At 38.6% G+C, this 17,539-nt stretch overlaps 1 protein-coding gene across 2 annotated transcripts in view; it reads right to left on the minus strand.

Moving 5' to 3' along the window:
• Positions 1-17,539, minus strand: part of DNAAF4 (dynein axonemal assembly factor 4) — an 83,973-nt gene that overhangs the window by 44,192 nt on the left and 22,242 nt on the right. Inside the window, exons 5-7 of one of the 2 annotated variants that reach the window (XM_048219486.2) lie at positions 16,686-16,819; positions 15,976-16,123; positions 12,451-12,584 (exon numbers count right to left, since the gene is read on the minus strand). In XM_048219486.2, the coding sequence (XP_048075443.2) occupies positions 12,451-12,584; positions 15,976-16,123; positions 16,686-16,808 (405 nt within the window). In that variant the 5' untranslated portion in view covers positions 16,809-16,819. Of the gene's footprint in view, positions 1-12,450; positions 12,585-15,975; positions 16,124-16,685; positions 16,906-17,539 lie in introns of those variants that run through there. The other variant, XM_057306206.1, reaches the window with a different exon arrangement.

Consider the following 17,539-nt stretch of genomic DNA (forward strand, 5'->3'; position numbering starts at 1 on the left):
GAGGAAGAAGCAGGCTCCCAGCAGAGGAGCCCGATGTGGGGCTCGATCCCAGAACGCCAGGATCACGCCCTGAGCCGAAGGCAGACGCTTAACGACTGAGCCACCCAGGCGCCCCAGAATATCTTTAAGTTTTATCTTCTACTTGTAGCTATATATCATTCTAACAATGTACTCCCTTGAGAAAGAAAATAAAAATTCAGTCTAAAGTTTAATATAGGTTTTAAATTTTTTCTTGTTGGAAGTTATAAGCTTCTGAAATTATTTAGTTGTATATGTTCTATGGAAATGGGAATCTGGTGTTCAGAATGATATAGATATCTGTTACAGCCAAAGCTAAAATGTAACAAAACTATTTTCATTTTTGTTTCCCTTCTCTTCTGTGAACTAAATCATGGTCCCCAAATCCATACATTGAAGTCCTAACCCTCAAATGTCACAATATTTGGAGAAGCCTCCAAGGAGGTAATTAAGGTTAAATAAGACCATAAGGGTGGGGTCCTAATAAAACAGAATTAGTGTCCTTATAAGAACAGACACCAGAGAGCTTTCTCTCTCTCTCTCTCTCTCTCTCTCTCTTGCTCCACCTTGTGAGAACACAGTGTGTAGGCAGTCATATGCAAGTCAGGAAGACAGTCCTCACCAGAAACTGAATTGACCCACACCTAGATCTTGGCCTTCCCAGCCTCCAGAACCGTGAGGAAAGAAATTTCTGTCATTTAAGCCATGCACTCTGTCATTTTTTGTTATGATAGCCTGAGCCAACTAAGACACTTCTCTTTTCCCTTTGGCAGATTTTCAAAATAGGTGAAAGGGGCCCAAAGAAAACAGTTAGAGTCATAAGGAGAGCCAATGGCTAATTAATTCACAAGCCAAAATTATAACTCATGAATTACTGAGAGGAACTTGTTTAGCTTTCCAACGAATTTGGGCATAGGTTTTTCTCCCTTTCAGTTTACTTCATTAAATTAATATCTGAACTTACTATAAAAAGCCTAAGAATTTGTAAGTAACTTGGAAACTACACATGTAGACAGGATAAAAGCAAACTCTTATTACACTAGTTAGCTCTCTCTCTCTCCTTCAACAGAAGTTATTATGTGGTAGAAAATTCTGTTTTTACACTATATGGTTTCATAACCTTGTCATGATTTGTTTGGTATCTTTGTAAGATTCAGCTTAAGCTTATTGATGGAGACATTTTTCTTAAGCCAGTACCCAAGTTTACTATACACAGAGACTGTACTGACATATTTAATGTTATGTATGTTACAAAGTTCCCATTCAACTAGCCTTCAAATTCAAGGAACAGGGTTTGCCTCACTGGATGTCAGTAGAGCACGTGACTCTTGATCTCCAGGTTGTGAGTCTGAGCCCTGTGTTGGGTGTGGAGATTACTTAAAAATAATTAAATAAATAAAAACTAAAAAAAAAAAAAAAAAATTCAAGGACCCAAACTGACAGAATTGAGGAAGAGAAGGTTTCTCAAACCAGGTGTGTGGGCCAATGAAAATGAGGTAATATACTTTTGTACCCTACCCTTCATCTTATCTTTGCTGCTCAGTAATAATTTTATTCATCTCTGATAACTTTTGCAAACAATTTCCTCTTTAGAGATGCCTAATTGCATTCTGCTACTTTCATCTCAAAAGACTTTGCTGTTGAGAAGACAGGACCATCCAACAAATTCAGTTCTTTCAATTTTTCTCTAAACAAAAGTATTTCTTCTTCCACACTCTGTTCTTTCCAAAGCTAACAAATACCCTAAGGGGTAGAATGAATGAATGAATGAATGAGTGGATGAATTTTAACCACACCTCTGGAAAAGATGAAAAAGCTTGAAGTAAAAAGAAAGATAGACATATATATGATTGCTGAAAGTTTACTTCTACACAAATGCTGTGAATCTGGAATATACTTACACAAAAAGGAGGTAGTTCAGGATACTTGACAAAATGTATACATAAGAAAGGCAGTGTCAGAGATTCCTGCCTTTTCTGATGTTACCACATTAATGGTTAAAGTTAATTTCTCATATGCTTAGAAATTTGTTAGATTTACACAGAAAATTAGTACATTCCTATTAGAGCAAAAAGAAATTAAAAGTAGGAAAAATGGGGCACCCGGATGGCACAGTCAGTTAAGCATCTGACTCTTGGTCTCAGCTCAGGTCGTGATCTCAGGGTCATGAGATTAGACTTCGCTTAAGATTCTCTCTCCCTCTCCCTCTGCTCTTTCCCTGCGCATGTGTGCATACACACGCTCTCTCTCTCAAATAAATAAATATATCTTTAAAAAAAAGTAGGAAAAATAATCATAAGAAGGTAAGTATTGCCCCTTTTATAAAAAAGTTTCCTTATTATGAAAAAATATGTTTGTTATTGGGAGAACACAGAAAATAACCGAAAGAAAAGAAGGAAAAGAAAAAAAATTACAAGTAATCTTACCATCGGTGGACACTTAAGATTGGGCTCAGTTGGTTAAGTGTCTGCCTTCGGCTGAGGTCATGATCTCAGGATCCTGGGATTGAGCCCAGCGTTGGGCTCCCTGCTCAGGGGGGAGTCTCCTATTCCCTCTCTCGATGACCCTCCCCTCCAGCTCATGTATTCTCTCTCTTAAATAAATCAATAAAATCTTTTAACAAAAAGTAAGATTTTAGGGATGCCTGGATGGCCCAGTCATTAAAGTACATGACTCTTGATCTCGGGGTTGTGAGTTCAAGCCCCATAATGGGTACAGAGATTACTTAAAAATAAAAAAAAAATCTTTAAAAGAAATAAAATTTTATATAATGACCTTTTCAAATTATCAGATTACATATGGATATTCTGCAATAACTGAAATGGAAAAACCAATCTTCAAATTCAAATAGAATTGCAAGGGACACAGAATAGCCAAAATATCTTGGGGGGGAAAATAAATCTTGGAGGGCTCACACTTCCTAACATCAAAACTTAAAACAAAGTTACAGTAGTTGAGAAAGTATGGTACCGACAGGGTCAGACATATAGACCAATGGAATAAAATTGAAAGTCAGGGAATAAACCCATATTCAATGAGCTGATCGATTTTTGACAAGGTCAAGACTATTCAAAGGGGAAAGAACAGTCTCTTAAACAAATGCTGCTGGGACAACTAAAAATCCACATGCCAAAGAATAAAGCAGGACTCAAACCTCAAATCACATATAAAAATTAACTCAAAATAGATCAACAACCTAATGTAAGAGGTAAAAACCATAAAACTCCTAGAAGAAAATACAAGGTAAACCTTCATGACCTTGGATTTAACACTGAATTTTTTTTTTTTTAAAGATTTACTTATTTGGTTTAGAGAGAGAGTGGGAACAGGGGTGGGAGGGGCAGAGGGAGAGAGAAAATCCTGAAGCAGACGCCCTGCTAAGTGCAGAGCCTGATGTGGGGCTCAGTCCCAGGACCCTGAGATCATGACCTGAGCCAAAAACCAGGAGTTTAACCGACTTAACTGACTGAGCCACCCAGGCACCCCAGCACTGAATTTTTAGATATGACTGACACCAAAAGTATAAGCAACAAAAGAAAAACAGGCAAATTGTGGACTTTATGAAAATTTAAAGCTTTTGTGTGTCAAAGGATACCAGCAACATGAAAAAAAAATCTATAAATTGGGAGAAATTTTTGCAAATCATTTTCTGATAAGGGTCTAGTATCTTAAATATATAACTCTTACAATTCAACAACAAAAAGACATAATCCAATTTAAAAATGAACAAAGGACTTTATTAGATATACAATTAAAATATACAAATGGCTAAGAAACACATGGAAAGATTCTCAACATCACTAACATTAGGTAAATGTAAATCAAAACCACATTGAGATACCACTTCCTACCCATTAGGATGGTTATAACATGAAGAGAAAATCTAAACAGACCAATTGTAAGTAAAGAGATTGAATTAGTCATCAAAAACCTCTCAACAGGGGCACCTGGGTGGCTCAGTCAGTAAGGCATCTGCCTTTGGCTCAGGTCATGATCCCAGGGTCCTGGGATAAAGCCCCACATCAGGCCCTCTGCTCAGCAGGGAGTCTGCTTCTCCCTCTCCCTCTGCCCCTCCTCCTACATGTGCACATGCACCCTCTCTCTCTCTCTCTCTCTCTCTCGGGTAAATAAATAAAATCTTTCAGCAAATAAGCAACCTCCAACAAAGAAAAGTCCAGGATGAGATGGCTTCACTGGTATAGTCCACCAAACATAAAAAAAGAATTAGTACATATCATTTTTTAAATCTTCCAAAACTGAAGAGTAGGGAATACTCCCAGACTCATTTTATGAGGCCAACACTACACTGGTACCAAAGTCAAATGAGGACACTACAAGAAAAGAACACTACAGGCCACTATCCCTGACGAATATACATGTAAAAATTCTCCACAAAATATTAGCAAACTGAATTCATCAGTATATTGAAAGGATTATACACCATGACCAAATGAGATTCATTCCTTGGATGCCCGATAGTTCAATATATGCAAATCAATCAATGTCATGTACCAATTTAACAAAATGAAGGGTTAAAATCGTATGATCATTTCATCAGAAAAAGCATTTAACAAAATTCAATATCCTTTCATGATAAAAACTCTCAACAAATTGGGTCTACATGGAACATATCTCAACATAATGAGGTCCATATAAGAAAACCCATAATCATAATCATAATCAATGGTGAGAAGCCAAAAGTTTTTCCTCTAAGATCAGAAACAAGACAAGAATGCCCACTCTCACCACCTCTACTCAACACCTCTACTGAAGTCTCAGCTAGAGTAATTCAGCAAGAAAAGGAAATAAAAGGCATCCACATTGAATAGGAAGACATAAAAGTGTCTATATTTGCAGATGACATACATAGAAAACTCTAAAGACTCCAAAAAAAACTGTTAGGTCTAATAAACAAATCCAGTAAAGTTTCAGGACACAAAATCAATATAAAAAAATTCAGTTGCATTTCTACACTAACAACAAACTATCAGAGAAATTAAGAAGAAAATCTGATTTACAACAGCATCAAAAAGAATAAAATACTTAGGAACAAATTTAACAAATGAAAGATCTGTACACTGAAAACTACAAAACTTTGCTGAAAGAAATTGAAGACACAAATAAATGGAAAGATATTCCATGTTCATGGATTAGAAGAATATTGTTAAAATGTCCACACTACCCAAAGTGATCTATAGAGTCAATGCAACCCCTATCAAAATTCCACTGGCATTTTTCACAGAAATAGGAAAAAAAATCCTAAAATTTGTATGGAACCAAAAAAGATCCTGACTAGTTAAAGCAATCTTGAGCAAGAAGAGCAAAGCTGGAGGTACCATACTGATTTCAAACTATATTACAAAGCTATAAAAATCAACACAGTATGGTATTGCCATAAAAACACACAGATCAATGGAACAGAATAGAGAGCTCATAAATAACCCTATACAGGTATGATCAATTAATTTTTGACAAAAGCACTAAGAATGTACAATGATGAAAGGATACTCTGTTCAGTAAATGGTACTAGAAAAAAATGGATATTCACATACAAAAGAATGAAACTGGATCCCTACCTTACACTATACACAAAAATCAACTCAAAATGGGGGCTCCTGGGTAGCGCAGTCAAGTGTATGCCTTCAGCTCAGGGCGTGATCCCAGCGTTCTGGGATTGAGCCCCGCCATCAGGCTCCCTGCTCCGCTGGGAGCTGCTGCTTCCTCTTCCACTCTCCCTGCTTGTGTTCCCTCTCTTGCTGGCTGTCTCTCTCTGTGTCAACTAAATAAATAAAATCTTTAAAAAAAAATGGATTAAAGACTTGAATGTAAAAGCTGGAACCTAAAACTCCTGGAAGAAAACATAGGTGGTAAGCTTCTTGACACTGGTTTGGAAATGACTTTTTTAGTCATTTGACACTAAAAGCAAAGGCAACAAAAGCAAAAATAAGGTGAGACTACATCGTCAGAGCTTCTGCACAGCAAAAGAAAACATCAACAATATGAAAAGGTAATGTACTGAAAGAGAGAAATATCTGCAAACCGCATAGCCAATAAGGGGTTAATATGCAAAATACAGACGAACTCATATAACTCAGTAGCAAAAAATGGACAAAAACTTTTAAATGGGCCAAGGACCTGACTGGTCATTTTTCCAAAGAAGATATATAAATGACTAATAGACATATATATTCAAAGGAAACAAAATCACTATCTCCAAGAGATGTCTATACTACCATGCCATGTTCACTGCAGTATTATTCACAATAGCCAAGATGTAGAGACAATCTTTTTTTAAAGATTTTATTTATTTGAGAGGGGGGGAAGGGGCAGACGGAGAGGGAGAGGGGTCCACTGAGCAGGGAGCCCAATGCAGGCCTTGATCCGAGGACCCCGAAATCAAGACCTGAGCCCAAGTCAGATGCTTAACTGACTGAGCCGCCCAGGCGCCCCTACAGAAAAAATCTTAAGTGTCCACTGATGGATGAATAGACAAAGAAAATGTGCTATGTGTATATACACACACACACACACACACACACACACATACATTATGTTCATTATATACACACAGATTTATATTATGTATATAGTACACATAACTTATACATAGTATATATGAAATACAGCATGATATCATTTACAAATAGAATTTTTTTTTTAAGTTGAACTCATAGAAACAAAGAGCAGAATGGTGGTGGTCGGGGGCTAGGGAGCGGGGGAAATGAGGAGAAGTTGTAACAGGGTACAAGTTTTTAGCTATAAGTAAGTGCTGAGATCTAATGTAAGGGTAACTATATGAAGTGATATATGTATTTTTTTAAATTCCATCAAACATTTTTTTATTATGCTCACTTAGCCAACATATAGTACATCATCAGTTTTGATGCAGTGTTCAACAATTCATTAGTTGAGTGTAACACCCAGTGCTCATCACAACACACACCCTCCTTAATACCCATCACAGGTTACCCCATCCCCCCACGCCCCTCCCTTCGGTAATCCTCAGTTTGTTCTTCGGAGTCCAGAGTCTCTCATGATTTGTCTCCCTCTCTGATTTCTTCCTATTCAGTTTTCCCTCCCTTCGTGATATATGTATTAATTAACTTGACCATGGGATTCCTTTCACAAAATATATGTATATCAACTGTTCACATTATACACTTTAAATATATTACATTTTTGTCAATTATACCTCGATAAAACTGAAAAATAAAATACTTAAGGATAAAATAAAAGCCACCACGGCAGCACTTTGAAGGAAAAACAAACAAAAAAATGTATTTGATCTGCAGAACTTCTCAAAAAGAAATATTAAAGATAATAAAGGTGAAAAATAAAATTCAAAAGGAATAGTGATACAAAGACTGAGTATACTAACAGCATAATTCAATGTCTTATGATGGTAATAACTGTTAATAACAAGTAAGGTAAGAGAATGAAGATTTCACATATAAAGAGTAGGTCAAGGAGTTAGAACAGGAGATACCAAAGGAACAGAGCCCTAAGAATGGTTTATAGGGAAAATGCTAAACATGCAAAAGTAAGAAACAGGATTGTGAGAAAGAAATGGGGTCAAAAGTGTTGATGTGCATTGAGAGGGAAGAAAATGCAGAAAAAGGAGGAGCTGGGGGATACAAAAAATGCTAGGAACATGAACATTACTGTTAAAAAATAGAATTAAAAAAGAGCCAATTACACTGTACACACTTCCAATAAACAGGGCATCTGGTTCACTGGTAAGAACTTTTTACGGCCCTATAGTATTACCTAGACAATGCCAGAAAGCAACTCATACCTCATCTGCCTGATTACGCAAAGCTATTTCACAGTTTGAGATTTCTGGTTCCAACTTTATGAAAATGACAGAAGAAAGCACTTCAGAATTTCTTTACCTAGGTTAAAAACTCAGAGGGTAAAAGTGAAGCAGTACCTCCCCCGAAGAAGGAAACAAAAAGAGAACTCAAAAGGGAAGAGGGCGATCTACAAAACAAAATAGTAAAGAAGCCAGACAAAGCAGGCAAGAGCAGTCAAACTGTCAGACAAAGAGAGCGTGCTTCAGAAGATTAGTTTGGCATCGTTATTCCAAACTTTCATTAATCACCTCAAAACCTCCACCTCCACCTCTTTCCCTCTTGCCTCCTTCACCCTGAAAACAAAGGAGTCTTTTAACTGTGTCCTTAAAAGATTTTCCAAATCCTGTTATTCCTTATTCCGGCCCTCTAGTGTCCAAAGATAAAATACCCTGCTCTCAGCTAAGACTAATGTTTTCACCTGCTCCAACCTTCATCCCACCTGTTCCATCACCATCAATCCCCTCCCTTAGTTGTTTTATCAACGTCTCCCTCTTTACTAGCTTCCTTCTTCAACATATAAATGTGCTCAGGTTCTTTCCGTTTCAAAAATACAAAAGCTCTGCCTCCACCCTGCAACCACTTCACACTCATTAGCCAAATGAGCTTTTCCAACATTCAAACCCAATTAAGTTGATGTTCTTGCTGAAAAATCCCTAAAGAGTTCCCCATTACCTTCAGAAACATTTTCAAAATATTAAGATTCTATTTACAACCAACAAATGTTCCCTCACTGGGCTATATTCTGTCGTGGACTTATCTAAGCTGTCTGTAATTTTTCCATTTATTCCTCAGATACCTGCGACTCATTCTCCAATATCAGCACAAACAACACTGCCTCACATTTCCTGCCCGTACTCTCAGACTGAGATACCAATCTTTTCTGTGTTCTCTTTTTATCCTCCCATGACTTCTCGTGCATCCTATGGTGTAAACTGTTTTTTCTTGTCTGTCACCGTCTCTATTCCATGAGTAAACCGAAAGTGAAGACTCACTTGTTCAGCTCTGTAGTGACACCTTTCACAGTTTTCACTAAATGACTATAAAATGAATGATCAGCAGCAAAGCCACCAAAAAGCTGATGCTGTAAACCAAGTCTGAAGCAACAAACACTTCAGATGTGTTGAAATGTGTTCAAATTTTAATATCATTTTACAACATGAAAGCAGTTGTTTTATGGGGCTTACAAGGGAGTCAACAATCAGCCCATCTTCCACCGGGCCTTGTTATATGCAGACATGCATCATCTCCCTATCAGCCTAAGGGTGAGCAGACACAAAGAAAAGGGTGTGCTAAGGATGATGCAGAGAAATGGAATCAGAGCCCTGATTTAACTACATTTGAACACTGCTTGATCTCTGGACTTTTCCAGCTGGATGAATCAAGTTCTCCTTATTATTTAAACCCTAATCTTTTAAATTCAAACTGAGTAAAGTTAATTGCAAAATGGCCCCAGATTCTTCCCATCCATCTCTGCACAGTTCTTTGCAATGTGACTTAAGCCCTCTTTCCTAGAAGAGGCAGAGTCTATTTCTCCAGTCGTCGAACCTGGGCTTGCTATATGACTTATTTTGGCTAAGTGGACATTAGCAAATATGACAGAGCAGAAGCTTTAAAAGTGCTCATGCGTTAGGGCGTTCCCTTTCTTGCTAGCAAGAAACTGGACCGCAAAGTAAAGAAGCCTGGGCTCGCCCCCCCTGGAGGATGAAATACCACAGGCAGAGGGGCTACAGCTCTTCCAGGCAAGGTTTTAGATATGTGAGTGAGACCATCCTTGGATATCCAGCCACAATAAATCCAGCCCCAGCTGACAAGAAATGCCTCATCAACACACAGAACGTCGAGAAATAAGTATTTGCGCCTTTCAGTCACTAAATTTTGGATAGTTTATTACACAGTGTTATTGACTGGATGTTTGTGTCCTCCCCAAAGGTACATGTTGAAACCTTAATTCCCAGAGCGGCTGTACTTGGAAATGGGACTTGTAAGTAATGAAGGTTAAATGAGGTCATAAGCGTGGGGCCCTGATAGGACAGGATTAGTGCCCTACTAAGAAGAGACACCTGATTTCTTTCTTTCTCTGTTTCTCTCCACCAACTACAAACCAGGCATAGACTCCTCATCTGAAACTGCTGGACCTCAACCTGAGACTTCTAGACTCCAGAACTGTTAGAAAATAAATGTCTGTTGTTTAAGCCACCCAATCTGTGGTATTTTGTTATGGTAGTCCAAGCAGACCAACAAACAGCACAGCGAACTGACGTAATGAGCCTTAGCACCAGCCCGGCAAATCATTTTTAAAAGATTGCACTAAAGGGGGGCCTGGGTGGCACAGCGGTTAAGCGTCTGCCTTCGGCTCAGGGCATGATCCCGGTGTTATGGGATCGAGCCCCACATCAGGCTCCTCCGCTATGAGCCTGCTTCTTCCTCTCCCACTCCCCCTGCTTGTGTTCCCTCTCTCGCTGGCTGTCTCTATCTCTGTCGAATAAATAAATAAAATCTTAAAAAAAAAAAAAAGATTGCTACTAAAAAACAATTATTTTTTGAGATGTAATCAAGTTTGAAGTTAATTTTTGGTTTAAGCCAATAACAGGTTGCCTTTTGTTGTTGTATCTCTTCATCTACTCTTACTGAACCATGGAAGTTCTTTTCTGAATGTTTAAGATTGGACAGAGTAAACAGAGCTGCATCTGTCCTTCAAAATAGAACTTGCTACTGTCACAGGATCCAGAGCAATGTATTCACATTAATTCATTCAAATATTTGAGCTCCTGCTATTTAACTAGGCAATGGCTATAACAAGGATGAAAGAAAACGTAATCCCAACTCTGAACTCTATTGAAGGAAAAGAGAAAACAAAACGGACATTTTGTAGTATAGACTATAGACTTTCACAGGTTCTTTCCACTTTAAGATCATCTACGGCTTCATATTTTATACACTAACACCCCTAAAACCACCTTTCCAAATACCAAATCAGACTTTCAGATACCAGTACATTAATAATTTCAAGACACAGTATGGTGGTGCTGCCAGTTATTTTACCAATACAGCAGAATGTATACCATTATTTAACTATTAGTTCAGCAAAAATTTATCTGTTACCACAAATTTTATATTATTTTGCTTTCATTTTTTAAAACTCAGGAAAATGATAAAATCAAAAGGCTGCCACCAGTGATAACACAATAAGGAAAAGATGGAACTCAAATATACTGAAAGCAGGAATCTTTGGTCACGCGTTCAATTTTTAAGCAAAAGACACTATATAACCATAGAGCATATAAAAAAAAGTCAAAGAGAAGTAATAAAAGAAGTAGAGAAATCCTTGGAATTATGAACTGTTATGAATACAATACTAGTAATCCAAACACAAAAGAAGCGTCATGGGTCCACAGATCTCTTGATGAAATGCTAGAGATTCCTTAATCATTTCAAGACGTCAAAATGAGAATATGATATAAGAAATCACTTGTAAAAATTAGTCAGAATAGGTAAATCTATAAAGACAGAAAGCAGATTAGTGGTTGCCTGGGGCTAGAGTGAATGGGAGAAATAGGGAGTGACTCTTTACGGGCACGGGGTTTCTTTTTGGGTGATGAAAATGTCCTAAAATTGATAGTGGTAATGGACACACATCTCTAAATACTATAAACTAATGAAATGTAAGCTTTACATGGGTGAATTATATGGTACGTGAATTATATCTCAAAAAATATATTGCTGATTAAAGCATTAACTTGAGGGGCCCCTGGTGGCTCGGTCAGTTAAGTGTCCAACTCTTGATTTTGGCTCAGGTCATAATCTCATGGTGGTGAAACTGAGCCCAGCATCAGGCTCCGCACTCAGCAGGGAGTCAGAGTCTGCTTGAGATTCTCTCCCTCTCCTTCTGCCCCTCCCCCTGCTTGTGTGCTTTTCCTCTCTAAAATATATAAATCTTAAAAAAAAAAAAAAAAACAAAACTTTAACTTGGAAGCCTCAACAGTTAAAAAGATATTAATATGTCAATGTTTAGTGTTCAATCTAGGCTCTTCTTGTTTTAAATAATCATGTCCATTACTCCAAGATTAAAAAAGAAGTAAACACTTTTACTACAGAAAATTATTTTTACTCCCTTGGAAATAGAAGGTTCTCCCTGAAACAAGTAAATCTATTGTCCAACCTTTATAGCCTCCACTTTTTCTTTGTTGTTTTTTTTTTTTTAAGATTTTATTTATTTATTTGACAGAGAGAGAGACAGCCAGCGAGAGAGAGAACACAAGCAGGGGAGTGGGAGAGGAAGAAGCAGGCTCCCAGCGAGGAGCCTGATGCGGGGCTCAATCCCAGAATGCCAGGATCAATCAACCCTGAGCCGAAGGCAGACGCTTAACAACTGAGCCACCCAGGCGCCCCTATAGCCTCCACTTTCATACAGATTTTCAGGAACACATGTAAGGAGTAGATAGCCTCTGTAACATAGTAAGTCCTATAACCAAAGTATGAATAAAGAGGTGAGGAAGTACAGTGACTGGAATAAATTATCCTTACAGAGCTTACTATTGTCTCTGTAATTAGAGGACTTTCCTATCAATCTGCAACTTACCTTCATCATAACATTTAGTGCATATTTTTGATCTTCTCGTCTTGCTGCAGCTTTTGCTTCTGTAGCTTCTTTTGCTCTTTCTTGTGCTTGTAAAATAGATTTCTCCCTTATTCTTTGCATCATCTCTTTGTCAGCTAAAACAAGACAGATCACTAAATTAGGATTATGATGAATGTTTTCCTTAGGAGAAACTGCTTGACATACCGATCCAGGATGCCATTTGGGGGGGGGGGGCGACCCAACTTCACATGGAGAAATGAAAACATTTCTCAATATTAAACTGGCCAAGAAGCTTAAAAAGTAAGCAAGCAGCTATAACAGCAATTAATTACTACAGAGGGAAAGAACAAGAGAGAGAAAATATGAATGAAAGAAAGTGGGAACAACAGAAAGGGTGAATAAGAGGGGAATGATGAGGATGGGGAGAGGGACATAAAAGGGAGAGAGATGTTAGTGAAATGAGAGGGGAAAATGGTAAGGAGAGGGGGAATGGGACAGGATGGAGGGAAAAAGTACACATTTATCCTTCTCCCTCTCTGTCAAGAAACCAGGGTTATTTGCTTATAAACCTAATTACAATAAGTCATCACTATGAGGCCTCCTAGAAGAGAAGATGAGGTTTTTTTGTTACATACAATATCACAAAAATATATATACTTCTTCATTAATGCATTACTATATAGCAATAAGTGTAATAAATACTGTAATTTCAAAGTAGTGAGTATAAAAGATAAATGTACTTTGTGATACAAATATATTTGTGATACTTATTGATTCAACTGTTATTTGTTGCCTACACTCATGTGTGAAAGAAATGCTAAATTTCAGTTAGCGGTTAAATAAAAAGTATGGAATTTTAATTTTCAAAGAAATTGCCTTAAAAAGGAAAAGGAAAAAAAGAGCATGGAATGTTTGCTCATTCAAGATCTTGACTAGGACTTCGGACTGGAATTAAGTTTGAAGCCTCTCCCAATCCTCCTCCTGTTTAATAACAGAGTGACAGACAACTGGACCAGATTCAGGGATAAAGGTAACTAAAAGAACCAACTTTCACATCTAAAAGAAATGAAAAGTATACCAAGAAAAGACTTCAGGAAAAGATTAAGCAATTATGTTCTGAAAAATGAGGAAGACTTGGAGTACAGACTGGAGTTCCACACATTTTATGTGAAAAACAATATTCTTAAAGAAATAATCTTACCGAGTTGCTGTGTAACTGAGTTTGATTTCTAAAGGAATCTCAAACCTGGTTTTTGAAGTAAAATCAATGGTCATTACTTATTACATAAGTTAGTTTTGAGAGTGTTTTGATTAGTCTAAATCAGAGGTTGGCACACTATGGCCAAATCTAACTGGCTGCCTGGTTTCCTCTAGCACACAAGATAAGAATAATTTTTACATTTTTAAATAGTTGAAAAATCAAAATACTATCTTGTGACATATAAAAATTAGATAAAATTCAAATTTCGGTGTCCATAAATATGTATTGTCTATTGGCTGCTTTCGTGCTACCATAGCAGAACTAAGTAATTGTGACTGAGACCACAGGGCTCATAATATTCAAGATGCCATCTGGTTCTTTACAGAAAAAGTTTGTTAAACCTTGGTTTAAATGGTCAAAATTAGGGATGGATGACCATATTACCATGAAAGAGAAGAATCAAGTAGGTGTGCACTGAACGCAGGTGTATAAAACAGAGAAGAAGATCATGATTAGGAAAGAAAATTCCCTTCCCACTCCTGGAAAAGATAGCCAAGCAGGTTAAGAAGGGAATTTGACATAGAAGAAAGTGTCATGTAGGGAAAAGTAACAGGTTTTCTGATATGATTCTTCTTTTTTTAAAAGATTTTATTTATTTACTTGTCAGAGAGAGCACACAAGCAGGGGGAGAGGCAGAGAGAGGGAGAAGCAAGTTCCTCGCTGAGCAACTTGGAGCCTGATTCGGGACTCGATCACAGGACCCCGGGATCATGACCTGAGCTGAAGGTAGATGCTTAACCTACTGAGCCACCCAGGTGTCCCATTATTCTTCTTTATATTCTAAAAAGTTGGCAGACAAAAATGTTTCCTGGAGACAGACAGACACACAGACACACACACAAACATTTAAGTCAGTTGTTCTCAAGCCTGTTCAGTCATCAGAATCACCTGGGGTCCCACCACTCCCAATCTGTTTATTTTAAAATAAGCCATTAAAATAGATGATGGTTCTGGTCTCATCCTACTTTAAAATTAAGATTATCAATAAGAGTTGAAATAAAGTGTTTATATTTGATCTTAGGTAAGAAGTAAAAACACCCTGTGTGTGTTTCACGACATAGTCCCAGGCCCATCTCAGACTTGCTGAATCACAAAGGAAGGAGTAGGACAGCAAGGATCTGGTTTTTAAAAACTCTTCAGTAATTCTGGAACTCACTAAAAAGCTAAAGTAACCTGGCTATGGTAATCTACCTTCATCAGTATTTTCTGAGCTGAATACTAGACTTTAGAGAAGAAATCTACCTGGTCCTGGGAATTACAAAATGAAATTCCACTGCAAGATATCAAGAAAGAATTAATATAAAGAATGACTGCAGGATGCCTAGCTGGCTCATTTGGAAGAGTATATGATTCTTGTTCTCGGGGTCGTGAGTTCGAGCCCCATGTTGGATGTAGAGATTATTTTAAAAAAAATAAATGAAAAGAATGATTTCAATGTCCCCATTCTCAGTAGTTCCTACTCAAGACTTAATGCCAGAGGCTTAAGAGAAATTTCAGGCAGTAGAAAAAAAGCCCTAGAATACATGACAACTAGAAGCGGGAGGAAGAAAATGGAGGTAAAGCAGTAGAGGGCAATCACTGACCCACCGAGCCAATTGTGGCAGAACAGAGTACTCATCAAGCATACAGAGAACAGGGGATCTCAACTTTGTACATTATAATCCTGGAAAGCTTTTTCCACTCACAGAAACTGATTTGATTGGTCTAGGGTGAGTTTCAGACATCTATATTATTTACAAGTTTTGTAGGTGATTCAAATATGTAGCCAGGGTTAGGAACCACTGCTCTAGAGTCAAACTGCTAAAGCTCCAGTTCCAGTCTGCCACTTACTAGTTGTATGACCTGTGCCAATTATTCAACCCTCTGTGCCTCGGTAGCCTCACCTTAAAAAACAACAACAACAACAAAAAACAAAAACGAAAACAAAAATGGGTGGGAGGGAGGTAACCTAAGTAATAGGTTGTTCTGAGGATTACCAGATGTGTTAATGCCTAATGCAAAACAAGGGCTCAATAAAGATCCTATCAAGAGGCCTTATCCTCTGAAGATACAAGCCCACATTTGAGTGAAAACTATAAATGTGCTCTAACTTTTGAATTATTCAATCTTTAAGTTATTTAAGTGCAGCTGAAGCACTATGTCCTTTAAATCATGCTCACGTTCCTACTTTTCTTCTAGAAGAAAAAGAATTGTTCTGAAAAAAAAATTAAGGTATAAAATATAAAAAGCATGACCAGGTGAACATCTTTTAATAAAAAACTTACCACCTGACACAGAAAGGTTCTCCCACATGGCCAGTTCTTTTTTATATAAGGTGAATACAATAGTGTCATTCCCAATCTTGGCTTTGCTGTTTTCATCGTCTATGGGCGCGTAGAGAAACACTTCAAATAAAAATGGAGAAAAGTTGACCTATTCAGAAGGAGGTAAACGAAGGTTAATTTAGTTACACAAAATAAAGACACCGCCATTAAGAAACAAGTGACAGGGGCCAAGATCATTTTCTTAAATGCCTGCTATAAATTTACTCAATTAATAAGGCATATGAAGAAATCCTGGATAAGAATTAACTCTGGGGGCGCCTGGGTGGCACAGCGGTTGAGCGTCTGCCTTCGGCTCAGGGCGTGATCCCGGCGTTATGGGATCGAGCCCCACATCAGGCTCCTCCGCTATGAGCCTGCTTCTTCCTCTCCCACTCCCCCTGCTTGTGTTCCCTCTCTGGCTGGCTGTCTCCATCTCTGTCAAATAAATAAACAAATAAAATCTTTAAAAAAAAAAAAAGAATTAACTCTGGTCTGATGACATCTAAAGATGAGGTATCATCTCACGGGATTCGTTAAAAAAAAAAAAACTAAAAAACTAAATTTTAGGACGCTTGTCTGCAAGAACGCGCCTGTGGCGTGTACACAGCAGCGCTTTCAGAAGCTTCGGATCACACCCCCGGGCACCCGGCAGGCACAACTCGAGTTCCTACCTTCAGATAGTTTTCCGTGCAGAACACGTCCGCGTCTCTGACGCAGACGCCTCGGAGAGGCACAGAGATAAACACCGCAGCCTTCGTCTGCTGCCAGCTGTAATCACTAACCTGCAGCGGCATCCCGAGAGGTGCTGTACGAGAGGACGCTGCTGGTTAGGACTAGCACCTGTTCGGTTGCTATGGAAGCCGGGGTTACCACGCACCAGCCCTTCCGGGTCAGGCCGGGCCGCGGCGCCCCGCGTTCCCAGCGTGCCCCGGGCGCGCTTCTGCGACCGCCCCACAAACTCCCCTTGTGACTGCTTGGGCTTGCTAGCGCGGGCCAGAGACCACTACTCTGGCTATTATCCGTTCCCTGGGGCCTGAGTGAATCGCCGAAGAAACAGGCCTTCGTTTTTAAGAAAAGAGCCTTGCGCTTGAGAATGCGAAAAAAGAAAGAAAGGAGTTACGGGAAACAAAGAGTGACCTGACCTGCGAGAAGCAGGTGCACCGCCCCCGGGCTTAGCAGCCCTGGCCTTTTGTTCTGATGGAGGCTGTCAGAACATCATTTGGTGTTCCTGTTTTGGAAATTTCCTGGTCGTACTGACGTCCTGGCCTGGGAGCTTGGCCTTACTATTGTGCTCCAAATCCTGTCAGATGTAAGACCACCAAAAGATCATAGGTAGGGTTCACCACGTGGTTTAGGACCCGGGAAGAAACGGCCTTATGACTCAAACAGCAAACGCTTGGCTGCAACTCAGCTGTAGGATAGCTTGGATTTACACAGATACATTTTACAATTGCTTAAGAAGACTTAGACTCTTACTCTGAAAAACAAACTGAGGGCTTCAGAGAGTAGGGGGTGGGAGAATGGG

Source organism: Ursus arctos, unplaced genomic scaffold, assembly GCF_023065955.2.
Source record: "Ursus arctos isolate Adak ecotype North America unplaced genomic scaffold, UrsArc2.0 scaffold_36, whole genome shotgun sequence".
Classification (NCBI taxonomy): domain Eukaryota; kingdom Metazoa; phylum Chordata; class Mammalia; order Carnivora; family Ursidae; genus Ursus; species Ursus arctos.